Source organism: Rattus norvegicus, chromosome 19, assembly GCF_021556685.1.
Source record: "Rattus norvegicus strain SHRSP/BbbUtx chromosome 19, alternate assembly SHRSP_T2T, whole genome shotgun sequence".
NCBI classification, from domain to species: domain Eukaryota; kingdom Metazoa; phylum Chordata; class Mammalia; order Rodentia; family Muridae; genus Rattus; species Rattus norvegicus.
The window spans coordinates 68998402-69014750 of NC_141552.1; the positions used below are offsets into that span (position 1 = coordinate 68998402).

At 50.5% G+C, this 16349-nt stretch overlaps 1 protein-coding gene across 2 annotated transcripts; it reads left to right on the top strand.

Annotated features, from left to right (window-relative positions):
* The first annotated feature begins 1039 nt into the window (after positions 1 to 1039).
* Positions 1040 to 14793, top strand: Ntpcr (nucleoside-triphosphatase, cancer-related). Of its 2 annotated transcripts, none has more exon segments than NM_001134573.1 (5): positions 1040 to 1145; positions 2866 to 3028; positions 3803 to 3899; positions 11456 to 11665; positions 14275 to 14729. In NM_001134573.1, coding segments are annotated over 5 exon segments (579 nt in total). In that variant the 5' UTR covers positions 1040 to 1105; the 3' UTR covers positions 14344 to 14729.
* Positions 14794 to 16349: the final 1556 nt, after the last annotated feature.

The window sequence follows — 16349 nt, forward strand, 5'->3', positions numbered from 1 at the left end:
GTACATTGGGCCCAAGGCCACTGCCACTTCATTTGCTGGTGGAATGAATCTCTCAACTAAGATGAGGATCGGCTTACTGTCTCTCGGGGAGAGCCATAGGAGGTTGTTGGTTAGCAGTCAGGAGTGGAGGTATGAAGCAGAGGTGGGGGCTTCGGGGCATGGTTGGGGATAGGAAGTCTGTGGGCAGCAACCTGGGCGGGCTTGAAAACCTCCTGCAAACAGGTTGCGGTTCTCAGGACCAACGCCAGTTATTCCAGTCTACAGGAGGCCATTGTTTTGGGCCAAGCTGCTAATCAAGACCCTAGCAGTCCAGACCAGGCCGGAGTGGAATCAGTCACTAACACTAAGGGTGACCATCAAATCGAGCTTTGAAAAAACTGCTTTGGGCTAGTTTCCCCCAAGCAGGGGCATCCCAGTCAACTGAATGAACTCAGTGTGGAAGTTCTATTTCAACCATGTAAGGAGAGAACTCCGCAGAGGGACCTCCCCCCCTTTTGTTCTTGTTTCTACTTTCCCCAGCCCTTTCTGCCGCTCAGCTCAGCTAGCTGGAGGCTCCTTCTACATCCAGGTTGCAATAAAAAACTAAATCAGACCTTTAAACTAGACCCTTGCTACCTTGTCTCAGATACTCATCTCAGGAGGTGGACGCCAGGATAAACTGAGGTTGACTGCTGACTGCTCCACAGCCAAGTGAACACTGTACATGGAGTTCAAATCCCACCAAGGGCTGTTCCTTTAAGGAGGGTTTCTATTGCTACACAGGAGCTAACTTGCAGCCTGGGGTGGAGGGTCTCAATTACAGAACTCAGATACTTAAGTAGCAATAGCAAAGAATCTGGCATTCCCACGCATGCGTCCGTGCAGATATCTCAGGTGAGTCTGGCACACAGGATCGTTCCCAGAGCCTGCAGGCAGCCGCTGCCATATAGCACCAGGAGCAGGGACGAACGCGCATGCGTCGTGTGTGTTAGGAGGGGGCGGGGAGGTGGAAACGCATGCGCGACCACGGGGCGGTGCTTTCGCGGCCGGCAGGGGCGTGACCTTCAGCGTAAGGGGTTGGGCCTGGCCTGCAGGTATAACCGGACCAGCCCGCACCAGGACCCCCATGCACATGGCGCAGCATGTGTTCCTCACCGGGTCCCCAGGTGACCTGGGGCCTGCGGGACTTGGCGGGGAGGTAGTGTGCCTGGATCTCTCTCTTAGGTCTCCGGCCTGGCTTGGTGTATTGCAGCCCGGCGGGAAAGAAGGCCAGGAGGACAGCGGAGCACTGGTTTCAGGTCCCCCAGTACCGGTTGTCACCGGTCTCTGAGGCCCAGCTGTACTCTTTGGAGTTAGTTGAGCAGGCAGAGGCTTCGGGAGGGAGCAGAGGACCGTTGTAGGAGGCGCGCCAGCCTTGCACAGCCTGCCCTACATTTGAAATCTGTGTACAGTTGTGTCCCCAGCTTCCTGCTGTGGAGTTCATCTGGAGCCATCGTCCATACCTATGTTCAGGAGAGGTTTAGTGAACACCGGACTCACATGCTTACCCCCACCCCCACCCAGAGCCAGGGAGAGCTGTCAGTCCCTGATTCGCACCACACCCCTGCCTCCTGTCTTCGAGTTAGTTTGCCCCTTGCGCCGCAGGCCTCACTTCACTCCGGTGTGTCTCTGGAGTCCCCAGGCTTTTGTGCACTCTGCCTGCTGGTTTGCTTATCACTAATTATCCCCAAACGGTTTGGCTTTCCAAGCCTCTCTAGCAAGTATCGAGACTTATGAAAGAAAGCATCCTTTGTCAGCACCCTTGCCTCTTCCCAAATATTGACCAGCAGCTGTAAGTCATCTTAGAGGGGACTCTCTGGTTACTCACTCAGCCCCAAGCAGCCTTCTGCTAGAGCTGAAGAGGCACAAGGGAGGTTGGGGAGGGGCTCTGACCCACGTGCTTCTTTTTTATGCTTTGATCAGCTGTTCTTAACATACTGGTCCCTGTGAGGAGATAGCCTCTGGGATCAGGAGCTGCTGGGCTGCTGTGTGTTTTTTTGGAAATACGAGTATACAGAGTTTGAAAATTAGATTTATTTCTGTGTGTGAGTGTATGCGCAGGTGTGGAGGTCAGAGGACAACTTTGGGGAGTTGGTTCTCTCCTTCCACTAGGTGGGCCTCAGGCTTGGAGGCAAAAACACCTTTACCCCATTGAAGCATCTTGCTGGTCCATAAATATACTCTCCTCCTGTTACAATAAAAGTGCTGCCTGCTTAGTATAAGAGCAGAAATGAAGTGTTAAGAAAGTGACAGACCTTTGGTTGGTGTCCGGGGGAGGGGGACAGGGACGTCGACAGCGTTTGGGATTTAAATAAAAGAATGACAGACCAACAGGCAGGCAGACTGAAGGGGCTAGTCCCAGGGAACTCCACCCTCTGGTACTAAGCCTGGGACCTTTTGTTCCGTATTGTTCTAGACTTCATCTGCAGTGGACGCAAACTTACTTTTGCTTAAAATCCGTAAAAATTATACTGCAGCCCTCTGGCCCACCACCGATGATCCACCCTTGCAGCCAGGCTTCCTGCTCTAAAGGCTTAACAACCTCCCCACTCAGGACCATCTGCCTGATCAGACACTTGTGTGGCTGGAGGGATGCTTCAGATTTAAACCAGAACAGAGCTTAAGTTTAGGAGGAAAGGAAGCCCCCGATACATCCCGGGACTGTGTTAGAAATAAACTTACCACTGTGCTTGCCTCTGCTTGGGGTTGGAAATTCCTCACCCCTGGTAATCAGGCAGGCAGTGCCATTCCCAGCTTGTTCTGTTCCCAGCCATTGCTTTTGCAGGCCGGATGGACTTGGCAAGGTAAAAAACCTCTCAACCTGTCTTCTTTCCTTGTTTCTTTCAGGGGTTGGCAAGACAACCTTGATCCAGAAAGCCATCACGGTCCTACAGTCTTCTGGGCTGCCTGTAGATGGATTTTACACACAAGAAGTCAGGCAGGGAGGGAAGAGGATAGGATTCGATGTCGTCACCCTGTCTGGTGCCCAGGGGCCTCTGTCCAGAGTTGGGTACTGGTATTTTGTTTCTGCGGGGTTTTGTCTCTAGCCTGGCCTCAGTACTTCTTGGGAGCATTTCTTCTCTGTGTGAGTGTACATGCATGTGGCCCATATGTCCATACAGAGGCCAAACAGGGGCACATGGTGTCCTGCTCTGTTGTTCTCTGCCCTAGTCCCCGAGACAGGGAGTCTCACAGAACGTGGAGTTGGCATGGGGGCCAGTCCCAGAAGTGTCGTGGGCAAGCCTCTATCGCTAAGTTATATCCCCCAGCCCTCTGTTTAATTTTAACCTTAGTTTTTTATACAAGGTCTTGCTATGTAGCCCCTGCTAACCTGGAACTCCTAGAGATCCTCCTGCCTTTGCCTCCTAGTGCTGGGATTAAAGGCGCGCACTATCATGCCCAACACCCCCTTGCTTACTTTTTAATTTTGAGGAAGTCTAAGTTGCCCAAGCTGGTTTGAACTCAGCTATGGCCCAAACAGCCCTTAAACTTTTTGTTCTCTTGTCTTCTCTCGCCTCGGCCTCCCGATTAGTTAGGGTGAGGATAGGAGACCCACCACATTGGGTTCAGCTCTTGTGCTGTGGTGCATGGGCTTACTGGAGGTGCAGGGACCTCACTGTTGGTTACTCCACAAGACTGAATTTGGCCGGAATGGAGCTGACATTCAGGAGAGAAACCCCAGAGGGTCCAACCTTATACACTCCCACCTTTGGTACGGAGATTGTTAAGGGTGTGTGCAGAGAGCCGTCGGTGGGGACCCCTCCAACAAAGTCTCTTCTTTCAGGTCACAGCCTCTACCTGGAAAGGCCGACTGCCGAGTGGGGCAGTATGAGGTGGACCTGGCTTCTTTTGAGCAGTTGGTACTACCTGTCCTAAGGAATGTGAGTACACGTTTTCTGTCCTGAGAGCCGGGGGAGCCTCTGTATTGTGGGACTCGCTGGCCACTTGAACACAATGGCTTTCCCCCTGTAGTCAGGTGCTGTTTTATGGTTTATAAAGCCTTCCAGCCGCGGAGCCTTGGGCAGTCCAATTTGCTGTCCCCCTGAGCTGTCATGTGCCCAGAGCATGTGTAAAATATTTCCCATTCAGAAGGCTCTAAGGCAGGTCTGTGTCCCTGTGTTCTGGTGCACAGAGCTTGCTTGAGTGTGTGCTGATAGTGTGGATAGTCTACACTGCTCTGTGTACACAGAGCCTACTGTCATGTGGTAGGTACCGCTTAGGTGGAGCCTGGAGCCCTATCTGAGGAGCTGGTCACTGCCTGCTAAGGACAGCCTCCACTTTCAGAGGCCTGGGAATCCTGTGGTCTGTGTTGATGTAGAGCTGGGATCCCACCGAGCTCTCCTCTGCCTCTCCCCCTCCCCAGTTCCTCTGAACATTCCCCCCCCCGTTTCTGGGCTGAGCCGTGGAAGCTGCTCTGTTGATACACGCTGGGAAAAGGCAGAGAATGCTTACTTCCCCTGGCACCCATGCCTCCCTCTCCTTAGCAGTAAGATGTGTCTGATGACATTCTGAGTGGAGAGTCCGGCTTTGAGCATCGGATCCATATAAAGAATTAATTTTTGCTCAGGCAAACAGGATCCTGGGAAGAGGCAAGTGCCCATGCCTGGTGTCTGGCTGCAGGCTTACGTAAGAGCTCTTATGTGCTTGCTGGCCAGGTCAACAACTCGGCTCTTGTTTTTCATGGAAAAAGGAAAGAGGCGGCTCACAGTTTTACAGCCACTCATGTTTCTGCAGTGATCGTAACCACACACTCGGGCCATCAAAATGGACTTGGGTGAGGCAGTTGCTTTGATCTGTGGTTGATATTCTGGGTTATATAGACGTTAGTTTATATCTTCCTGGGAAGAGTCCTGCTCTGTCCTGCTACCTCCAAGCAGTGATAGCTCCCTGAGAGGGGTCTAAAATGAGGCTGGGTGACAAGGGTTGGCGGCTGCCCAGGGCTCCTGGGGCCACGTATCATGGCATCCACTGCCCGTGTGGGAAATAGTTTGTCAGGCTGCATTTCTGCTGGCACTGAGCACCGCAATCATGTTCGGTAGAAATGTCTTCTGGTTTGCATTAAGGGATGGTAGGGATACATTCTTTAAATAATTTAGTACGTGGGTATCTTGGACTCTAACTCACGGGTTCAGTCCTCTCTCCGTGTCTTTTGTCTTGATGTAACTAGATCTCGCTTTGCTTCTTCTGTTTTATGTGCCTGGCTGTTTCACCTGCCTGTGTGTCTGTTTACCAAGTGTGTGCACCACTCTCAGAGGCTAGAAGAGGGCGCCTGGACCCCTGCAGCTAGGGCTACCTATAGCTGGGAACCGCCTTGTCCTGGGAAACACAGACCCTCTGCAAGAACAGTCAGTGTCCTTAGCTGTTGAGCTTCCTCTTGGGTCCTAGCCAGATATTTCTTTAAAGCAAATAACCTTTTAATCTGTTGATTCTACTTTTCTGTCCCTCATATTGGTACTTTGGGTTTTTTTTTCTTTCTTTCTTTCTTTTTTTTTCTTTTTCTTTCTTTCTTTTTTTTTCTTTTTCTTTTTCTTTCTTTCTTTTTTTTTTGTTAGCACAGAAAAGCTCTGTCCTGATCCAAATTAGTGCAGCATTTTACCTATATGTTTCTTCTGATGTGAGCTTGTTAAAAATGCATTTTTAATCCATCTGGATTTGTTTTGAATACATAGCATGCAGTGGCACTCTTAATTAGTTTCTTCGAGATACTTGGCCAGTTTACTAAAAGCCTTTGCTAAAAGCCCATGTTTAATTAGTTTATTCTTTGTAAATTGTGCTTCAAAGCTCATGTGTGTGTGTGTGTGTGTGTGTGTGTGTGTGTGTGTGTGTGTGCGCGCGCGCACATTTGTGACGACTCAGAGTCCTCTTTCACTGACATTTCTGATTCTTACCTGAATGCCACTCTAGTCTGGGTTCCTAATCAATTGTGTTATTTAAAAATTTTTTTTATTTTTTAATGCTATGAGTGTGTGTGTGTGTGTGTGTGTGTGTGTGTGTGTATAAGCATTCATGTGCGCCCACATGTCCACACATACACATAATGTCCAAAGGCATTGGAAGAGTGTATCTCATGGAGTTGGAGTCTCAGGTAGTTGTGAGCTCCCTAAAGTAAATTCTGGGATCCAACCTGGGTTCTCTACAAGAGCCATCAGTGCTCTTAACCCTGAACCATCTCTCCAGCCACTGCATTTGCATTCTTTAAAACTTCTCAACCATCTGCCTTTGTTCCTTTCTTTACACCATGCTCTAACTGTGATGGCCTGGCTGGCTTCCTTGCTAAGTGGAGCCAGCAAGGAGCCCATTATTAGCCCAGTTACTCCACCTTGCTTCTCAGATGGGGAAACTGAGGCACTGAATAGGAAGGACCTTAGGGAGGGGGCACAGCTTTTAAGTAGTAGAGCTGAAGCCAACTGTGGAATCAAGACCTACTGTCTGCCCATTAACAAACATCGCAAGACACAGTTAGAATTTCACCAGACTTTTTCTGTTTTCTCACTCTTGCCCGATGAGGTAATTTGTAGGAGTGTTCTGTTTAATTAGGGTTCTTCATGGTCTTCTAGTGTTCAGGGCTGACAGGGTAGGACTGTCTTCTTTGCAATGGTCTTTTTGACAGCTGTGATACTAGTGTACCCTAGTACAATTATGGAATGTATTGATTATTGTTTAGTGTGAGTGGAGGTGAAGTCGAATCAGGCCCTGAGGAGCAGCTCAGCTGTCATCCTGTGGCTCCTACTTTAGATCCTGCTTCCGATCTCCCAACTTCTACTCAGATGGGAAAAGACTTCTGTCAGAGGATAGTGTGTGTGTGTGTGTGTGTGTGTGTGTGTGTACATATGCCTGTGTGAGGATCTCTGTGTGTAACATACACAAGAAGTTCAGGTCACACAGCTATGGAAGCTTTGGAAGGATCCAAACTACCAGATTCCAGTTGGATGCCTTCCTAGATGTTGGTGAGCTCCCCAGCATTGCTTGGGGACCACGGTTGTTGCTTTCTTGCTTCCACATTTTGGCTCTCTATCTCACCACCCCTGAGCCACAGGGTTGGCCATGAAAACCAAAGGCTATCTGGTGTGAATACAAACATGTTTAAGAGTCTTTAAAAGGCTGTCAGTGAAGACATCCCTGCAGGAGACTCCATAGCAAAAGGAACTAGAAGCTTGGCCTCAGGTTGACTTTTCGGTCTCCCTGAAGCACCTGCTACTGATGTCTTCATGGTATCCCTTAGGCATGGCTACACTCTGAGCAGGGAGGCACTCCTGTGGCTGTGGCCTTCTTGCCAGACTTTCCCTAACATTCTGTTTTCTCTAACTTCACTTCATCTTCTGAGGATTAAAATAATCCCCTCTGAAGCCCTAGATTGTAAGCAGCCCTACCTGCCAATCCTTTCTCCACCACAGTGACAGCAATTAGCAGGAAGTAACCATGCAGTGCAGGGTTGAGCTCTTAAGGCCTCAACGCTTTCTTTCTCCCAGATCCGATCTTGATGGCCTTGTTTAGAAAACACCTTGTTCCAGTCACCTTGTTTAGAAAACTGGTCAACAGTACTTTACTGCAGTGAAAAATCAATTACCTGCCCCCCCCCCCCCCAGGCAATGAAGAAAATGGTGCCAGGCATCAACAATTTCAAACTTTTATCAAAAGCCGAAAGGTTGATTCAGTTTTCTTCCCCAGGGTTGTGCAGCTTTTAGAGAACATTTGGCAGTTGTGAGCAGTCAGCATGGCAGGAGTCTGAGCCTGCTGGTTTCGGGTCACAATTCTGTGTGCAGAGCAGCTCCTGAGCTGTGGTCAGCAGACTATACACTTGCACGCTCCCTTTAGTGATGGGAGATGGTGATGTCTTTCACATTCACAGTGTATGTTTCTCGTGACAGTGTGAGGCATCTTTATGTGTGGCTCTGTCCTCGGTGGCTTTCTGGGAACCATAGTGCTGTCCTGCACTATAGGCAGGAGAGTGACCTGTTCATGGTGAGAGGCATTTCTTAGACACAGCCCATGCCTCCTGCCAGAAGGAAGTGTGCAGATGTGGAAGAAGAGCTTCAGAGTTAAGTGAATTTGACCTCAGCACTTACAGTACTGTCAGTAAAGGGTATCTGTACAAATGCTCACACCTACTGTTACAACAGCTTGGGCAGCACACAGCAGCTCTGCTCAAGTCCCAGTGTTGCTTACCAGGGAGCTGAGTGGAAGTGGTTCTGAGGAGGAGGATGAGAGAGTGGTAGGTAACCATGCTGGGAAGAGATCACCCTTCACAGTTTGATATTTTTACCAGGAAGCTGGGGAGGCCAACATGGGGACATGAATCTGCCATGGAGTCACAGGGACACAGTCCAGGCTGGTTCCAAGGGCTGGGATCATGAATACAAAGTTCTTCACCCACTAAGCTGTCAGCTGGCGTGAGCTGCCTTGGTCCTAGGATAGCTCTCCCATTCTGGAAGACACCTTGGAAACCATCCACTTTCCCGCAGGACCAAGCAGAGCTGCAGCCCTTTCCTGCCTAGGCACTAGTGTTGGCTGCACTGTGTGTACTGGAACAGCTCCTGGGTGAGGAAGTGCCCTGTAGCAGCCTAGTCATACCTTTTCCTGGCCACCCCATGTTCTGTGGAACGCACAGGCTGATGCCTGTTGTGAGCTCTGTAGTTCAGAGAGCTGAGGCACTGGCTGGATCCCCGGCTGCTGTAACTGCTGTAGTCACTGTCTGTGTGCTTCCTGTCCTAGCACGCATGGCTCTCGGGGGCATAGGCTTCGGTTCTGCTACCTGATGTCTGGATTTGCCACCTCATTCCTTCTTGACATCCAGACCTGGGTGTTGGAGAGATATGCTCAGAAGCCAGACTTCGAGATGTCAAAAATCAATGAGCATTGCTACCAGGAGGGATATTTGTTGGTCAAACAATTCAGATAAGAGGAGGGCCACTTTAATTAGTCCATCCTTGGCTCAATATTTTTGTTTAAATAAAAAGCCAGGCACACCCTTAATCCCAGCACTCAGGAGGCAAAGGCAGGCAGATCTCTGAGTTGGAGCCCAGCCTGGGCTACATAGTGAGTTCCAGGACAAGCAGACAAACAAATGATTCTTTGTGTTTTAAAAGTACTTAAGAAAATAAGACAAAGGAACACGGTGACAGTCACCCCGTTTGGATTATGGACATGGGTTCTGTTGTCTTGAGTCCATTCCAGTTCCTGGGACCCTGGGCCAGCCAGCTCTGGGCTCAGGAAGCACATAGTTTTCTCAGGTTTTCCTCTTGTGGCTGAGAGTTTACAATCAGCCTCGGTGCTGGCTAAAGCCAGGTGCAGGTGATACACAGGCAAGGGTGTGGTGCAGAACTCAGAAGTGCCACCGCTGCCCATTTGCCCTCTGGGGTGACGGTGCCACCCAGATGCCAGGCACACAGTGACCGCCGTGTGGCCGAGAGGCATCCACAGCTCTCAGTTGCACAGGGAGGTTCTAGGAAGAACAGCCTGAAGGCTGCCATCTCCAAACTCAGCCTGCTACTGCAGGCTAACACGGGAGCTCAGAATCTGGGTTAGGTCCGCAGGGCGAGCCTCCATGGGCCTCTTTGTTGTCTCCTTCTGGATTAGCTTGAGTATGTGTGTGAGAAGAGCAGCTGGGGCATAATGGTGTTTCTTTTTTAAGCTCTTTTGAACACCCTGTTGAGCTGTTTAGAGAAGCAAGCTGCGTGCTGCCTGTTCTCAGTGCCCTGACCTTCAGCCCCTCTCTCTCTGGCCTATGAATAACTTCCATTTTTATTAAAACCTTATTTTTTCTTCAATTTTGCAGTCCAGGACAGAATGAGGGCATTAGAAAGGCCCAGGGTTTACGGTGAACAGCAAACACTGTGCATGCAGGTCCAGACATCTCCTTACCTCTGTTTTGGGGAGCTGCAGGGGACTGTGCACCCACATGTGTGTACGTCCATGCAGGACACATGCATTTATGACCCACCACATGTATTTCTTCAATCAGGTAAATACACACATTGTGCAGTACGTCCCGTTGTCTGATTTGATGGCTTTCAAAGCTGTCAGTCAGTGTTCCAGACAATGCTGGCTTCTGGAAGGTATATGCCATAATCTCCTGCCTCTGGGGTGACTTCCCCTTGAGCTCCATGGCCCAGCACGCTCCAGGGATTGACCTATCTCTGTCCCCTCTTTGAAATGGGGCACAGGCATGTACCCAGCTTGTTACATGGGAACGAGGAATTGAATTTGGGCCCACATGCTTGCTGTAGCACTTCTTCCCCTGCCCCAGTATATACACACTCACACACATACTCGCATATACATATACTCATACACACTCACATGTACACATGTATGCACACACATGCTCATACACTTGCATACACACATACTCTCACATATACTCACAAATCATACATATACACATGCACTCATACACATATACACATGCTCACACATACACTCATACATACACATACACACTTATACACATACACACTCTCACACATCACATACTCTTAAATGCATACATACACACACGTATACATATGTACACATACACATATACACATGCTCACTCATACATACATAAATCACACATGCACATATACACATACACTTGCATACACACACACTCACACTCAAACAAATCATACATACACTTATTACACATACATATTCACACATACACAACTCATACACACACACGCTCACACACACACTTTAATTTCGACATATCCATTATGTGTACATTTGTGTTTATGCCACCCATCAGATCTCCGTGCGAAGACACAGATATAAGTATATCCATCTAAAACACGAGGACTGCACCAGGGCAGCAGCACTTCTCTTAACGACTCATGACCCTTAGCTGGCACTTTGATCATGTTTACCCTCCGTTACATGCCTGCGCCCCTCCCCCCAGTTCTTCCTCTAAGGTCCATTTGAGACAGTCCATCTCCTGGCCAGCGAGTGAGTTATTATCCGGACTGCCCCGCTTTTATCCGTACTGCATTCCATCTGGTTTCATGACTTTTCGTCAACCTTTAGACTGGATTGGAACACACGGGCACCTGCCTGCAGCCGTCACCTCCTTCTCAGGAGAGGTAGGGCTACAGCCCAGAGGAGACATGAGAGGGGTCCCCAACTGGCCGTCCTGTTTCCTTTGGACCTACAGCACTCCCTGTCTTACGCTTGTTCACGACCTTGACTTCCTCACTATGTAGGTGGGAAGCATGGTTACCACTGGACCATTCTAGAAGAGAACATTTTAAGAGGAACTCAGGGGCAGGACATGCAGTCCCAGGAGACTCTGCTATGAGCCTTGCAGACCCGTGTCTTAAGTGCGTGGTTTTCTCTGCTCTGTAAGGCACAGCCCAGCTGCCTGCCACAGATGCCAGCCAGGAATCAGCAGGGTGGGACCCCAGGGTTCAAGATCACATGGTTTTGCTGCCTCAGCGACTGTTCTCCCTGTCCACAGGCTGTCCCCAGCTGTGGCCTCAGACACAGAGTGTGCGTCATTGATGAGGTTGGGAAGATGGAGCTGTTCAGCCAACCTTTCATCCAAGCGGTCCGCCAGACGCTGTCCACGCCCGGCATCATCGTCCTTGGCACTATCCCAATCTCCAGAGGGAAACCGCTGGCCCTGGTGGAGGAGATCAGGAAGAGACGTGATGTGAAGGTGTTCAGTGTGAGTAAGCCCCCAGGGAACCGGCTTCCCTGGGGTCACATCCCAGCCCCTGCTACCTTCCTCTCCTGCCTTCTGTGGGCAGTAGTATAGTCAGAGGAGGCCTTGGGGTGTTGACTGGGAAGGCCTGTCCAGGGAGGAGCCGTCGGGGTTAGAATCTTAGGTCATGCACTCAGAGGCAGGGTTCCAGCCCCAACCTCTCTTGAAAGACATGAGCATATGGTAGAATTAGTTGCTTGAGTCTGGGCCTTGAGTTCAAAGCTGTGTCAAAAAAAAAGATGGCCAAAAGGTTTGAACAGACATTTCTCGAAGAGTACGTAGAAGCCACCAGTAAGCACAGAGAAGGCACGTAGCCCACTAGCATGGTCGCCTTGAGGCACCGCACCATGCTGACAAGGAGTCCTCCTGGGCTAGAGTCAGAGGACAGAGGTGGGAAGGGCTGGCATAGCCATAGGCTTGGGCAAACCTCAGCCTCCCCACCCGGTTGATAGGAGGAACCTGAACTGTTCCTGGAAACCACTCTGTGGTTTCTCCAGGGGCTGCCCGTTAGTCACTGACTCAGTGAGTCCACTGTCCTGGGCACTCACACAGAAGCGAAGACACTGACCAAGAGCTCAAAAGACTCACTGCAGCCTTGTTCACGATCCCTTCCAGATGGAATGAGCCCAGCAGATAGACAGGCATGTAATGTGCGGTCTAGCCATCTAGTGTGCTTAGTGCTTAGTGCTTAGTGACACAAAGGCATCACACACACACACATACATACATACACACACACACACACAGACATAGATATACACATATACCACATACAGACACACAGAGAGACATAGATATACACACATACATGCACACAGACACACACGCACACACACACACACAGAGGTACACACATATGCACACACATACACATAGACATAGATATACACACATACACTCATACAGACACACACACAGACATAGATATACACACATACACGCACACACACATACATACATGCACACATACACACACAGACATAGATATACACACATACATGCACACAGACACACATTCACAAACACACACACAGACATAGACACACACACACACACACACACACACACACACACACACACAGAGGTTCTGAAGCCGAGATGAATGCTGTCTCTTGCTGAGTGAAAGTAGCTGGTCACGGATGGCCCAAGCTCCATGACTCATTCCTAGACTGTCCAGAAGGCACAAGTGCATGGAGGCAGGACAGAGTGGTAATCGCTAATGATGGGCAGGAAGGAGGAGGTGGCTGTGGATGGGGTCCTGTCTGTGATGAAACATTGGTTTCTAACCCTGATGTGGCATTTGAGCTGCACACCGGTGAGGCACTCCACATACATGCTCACACACAAATCAAAGCTGTGGCACCCTTCTCCTTTAGGACTCGCTGACGCTGACGTACCCTGTAAACGGTCATTTCCAGTTCCCTTCCCATCCGGGGGGGGGGGGGGGGCTCGCTGCACGATAGGTGGCAGAAGGCATCGAGTGCTAAGACACTCGAGTGTGCCCAGTCAGGCTGGCCATGCGAAGCTAGAGTTCTGGCCCAGCATGCATGACACCTCGGGTTCTACCCCTGGCACACTTACAAACAGATGCTGTGGCACACGCCTCTAACCCAGCATTCAAGAGGTGGAGGCAGGACAATCAGAAGTTCGAGTTCGTCTTGGACCCAGCCTGGGATGCTCAAGGCCCTGTTTCAAAAACAATAAAAAAGCCACCACTGCCATTGTATGAGCCTTGCCCTCAGCACACTGTTTCAAAGTTTCTTCTTCAACATGCAGCCTTGCAGGAGATTAGGCTCCTGATCTGTGAACATTTGGTGGTGTGGTGATAACCCATGGTGGACAGAAACTCCCTCCTCACATCCGCACACTCATGGAAGCCTCCAGGTGCACTGACTCCTGCCCTCTTGCTCTGTGGCTCTGCTCCCTCTCTGAACACCGTCCACCGCTGACCAGATTCTCTGAACACAACCACCTGAGCAGATTCTGTCCAGGCTCTCGTCCCTCCAAACTCCTGTCTCCAGCCCCACCCGACCCCCACTCCCTTTTCAGGACCCTTCCCCAGCATCCTTTACTCGCTGGCCTTTCTGTCCCTCTCCATTGTGGTCTGTGACCTCATAACATCAGAGCCCTTAACTGCAGCACCACAAGGTCAGGAGGCTAAGACTGTTGCACTCCCTGTCTTCTCTGGCTCCCTTCATCTCTCCGAGGGGCAGAGATCTGAGGTCAGTCTGCAGCACACAGACTCTCCAGGGTGACGGAAAGAAGGGGGTAGCTGTTGCTGTCCTGGGGGTAACATGGAGTTGTGGGCAGCTCTCCTCTGTGCTCACATCTCCTGGGCCCAGATCAAGGTCCTCTCTGCTCTTTTCCAGTCAGGCTACAGCTGAGTCCCACGCGCTCCCATCTGCATCCTGTGCCCCCAGTGCCTTGAGACCTGCATTCCCCATGGGACTTGGTGACCCTGAAGAGCTGGCTTCTGCCTCTGCCTCCCTTCCCTGCTCTCTAGGAAACGCTGGCTCGAAGGACTGGAGGAGAGGAAGTGCTCTCTAAGCTTGTCATCTTGCCTTTCCCCACAGGTCACCAGGGAGAACAGAAATAGCCTCTTGCCAGATATCGTGGCCGTCGTGCAGAGCAGCAGGTCCTAAAGCAGCAGCTGTCGGGGTCCAGCTCTGCCTCTTCTCATGCTGGGCCCTGAGTACCACCCCGTCCACCGTGTCCTATGTCCTCCCCGGACCCCTTACAGTTGTGCGTGCAGTTTGAGTAAATTCTAAAACGAGTCTGCCAAACATTAGGTGGGATTTGCTCCCATTGGGGTTTATAACATGTTCGGGGCTGCGAAAAGATGGAGTTCACTTCTTCCTTGACTTTGACTGCTGTAGATATTAAACACCTCTCCAGGTGCAGCTCCAGACTGGTGGCAGCTGAAAGCAGTAACAACTGGTTCTCTTCAGTTATTTCCAAAAGGGGGAAAAAAATCAGTCCTCCTCTCCCTCTCTTGTTTATTCCTCTGTTCATTGACTAATAAAAACAGAAATAAATCTGGTGGTCCAGACACCAGGTCACAATGCCGGTGTTAGCCACAGGCCAGACATGAACACAAGCTCCTGTTTGTGCTGACCTAGCCCGGGCATGGTTTTCAACCACTCTGAACCCAAGTGCCCCTCCAAGAAAGAAAGAGGGCATGGCCATCATCAGAGAAGGCTTTGGAGGCTGGTCTGAATTGTGGTCCCCACCCGCTGCTGCAGGGGTTCCTCTGTGAGGAGTGAGCTCACAGGCAGGTGGCTGAGCCCACACTGGACTCTGCAGTGCTAGGAAAGAGTCAACTACAGGAACCATAGAGTCCATGAAGCCCAGAAGCTACCCTCCCTGTGGTGAAACTCTTAGATTATTTGAACATTGTTTAGCAAAAGCGTTAATGACAAGGGACCTATGGACAAGCATGCTCTGAGCATGGACCTATGCTGTGAGCTGGGCACTAGAACCCAGCGGATAATGCAAGAAGCACTTCACATGAAGGCCAGAGCCTGTATCTGGGACAGGGTCTCACGCTGGCTTTCATTCCAGGGTAGTTTTCAAGACTCATCCTGTTCTTGTCAAGCCCCCATGGGTTGCAGCTTCTGGAGGTCAAACGGCCCTTTCACCTAAAGCCATCCGAAAACGCTGATAAATACTTTACTATTCCCAACAGTAGCAAAATTAAATATGAAATAGCAATGAAAAATACATATTTTTGGTTTGGGTGTCAACACAGCATGAGGAGCTGTATTAAAGGGTCAAAGTGTTAGGAAGGTCAAGAACCACTGCCCTAGAGGGACCACTCTAGGAATGCCTTCTAGAGGAGGAACTGGGTCTCAGAAAGTCCTGTCTGTCTGCCAGGAACAGTAGCTGCCTCCCTCCACCCCTATGCCCCAGGTAGGCTGTCCAAGGAGGCCAAGAATGGAGCTCATACCTGTAGGCAGGTGGCTGCCATGCCGTCCATGGGTACCAAGGCAGGCGGGACACAGTGTAGATTGGAGCTGCTAGCCTCAAGGCAGCTGGTCACCCAGGACCTGAGTGTGCCCAGCCAATTGTCGCTACACAGCCTGGCCCTGTCAGGGAGCCCGACCCAGCCTGTTGAACCTAGAATGAAGGGGGCAGACAGGAGAAATGGTGCTGGCAGCAGAGTGCTCCCGCTGGGCTCAGGGGGGATCCCATGATGGCATCTTATTGGTCCCCCAGTTGTGTGCACCTGTAATCAAAGCACTTGGGTGTGTTCTAGGTCAACCCAGGTTTCACAGGGAAACACTCTCAACAACTAGCTTCTAGATATCACAGCTATGGCAGGTGGGAGACCCGCACCTAAGTCTGAATGGCTTAAGAATCTCTGCTTAGTGTACGCTCCGTGCGTCTTTATCTAGGCTCCCTGCCATCTTGCCAGTCGCATGCCTTATGTCTCATCCTCACGCTGACATGTAATTGTACCGCTGGCACGCCCTTCGGTGACTACCACTCTCGCTTAAGAGCGCTGGGTTAGGGAGCAGGTACGCAGACTACAGAGGCGAATCCTAGGACTTCAAGGAGCAGGGGTGAACAGCGCTGGGGTATCTCATGGAGTTGGGTGTGGGTCCTGACCTGAGAAGTTCACATCGAAATCTCTCACATGCATTTCCGC

Coding starts and splice junctions, on each gene's coding strand:
- Ntpcr (XM_087594954.1), top strand. CDS start 2,983: ATGTCGTCACCCTGTCTGGTGCCCAGGGGCCTCTGTCCAGA. Junction 3,024..3,802: donor CCCAGGGGCCTCTGTCCAGA/GTTGGGTACTGG, acceptor CTCTTCTTTCAG/GTCACAGCCTCTACCTGGAA. Junction 11,666..14,274: donor GTGATGTGAAGGTGTTCAGT/GTGAGTAAGCCC, acceptor CTTTCCCCACAG/GTCACCAGGGAGAACAGAAA.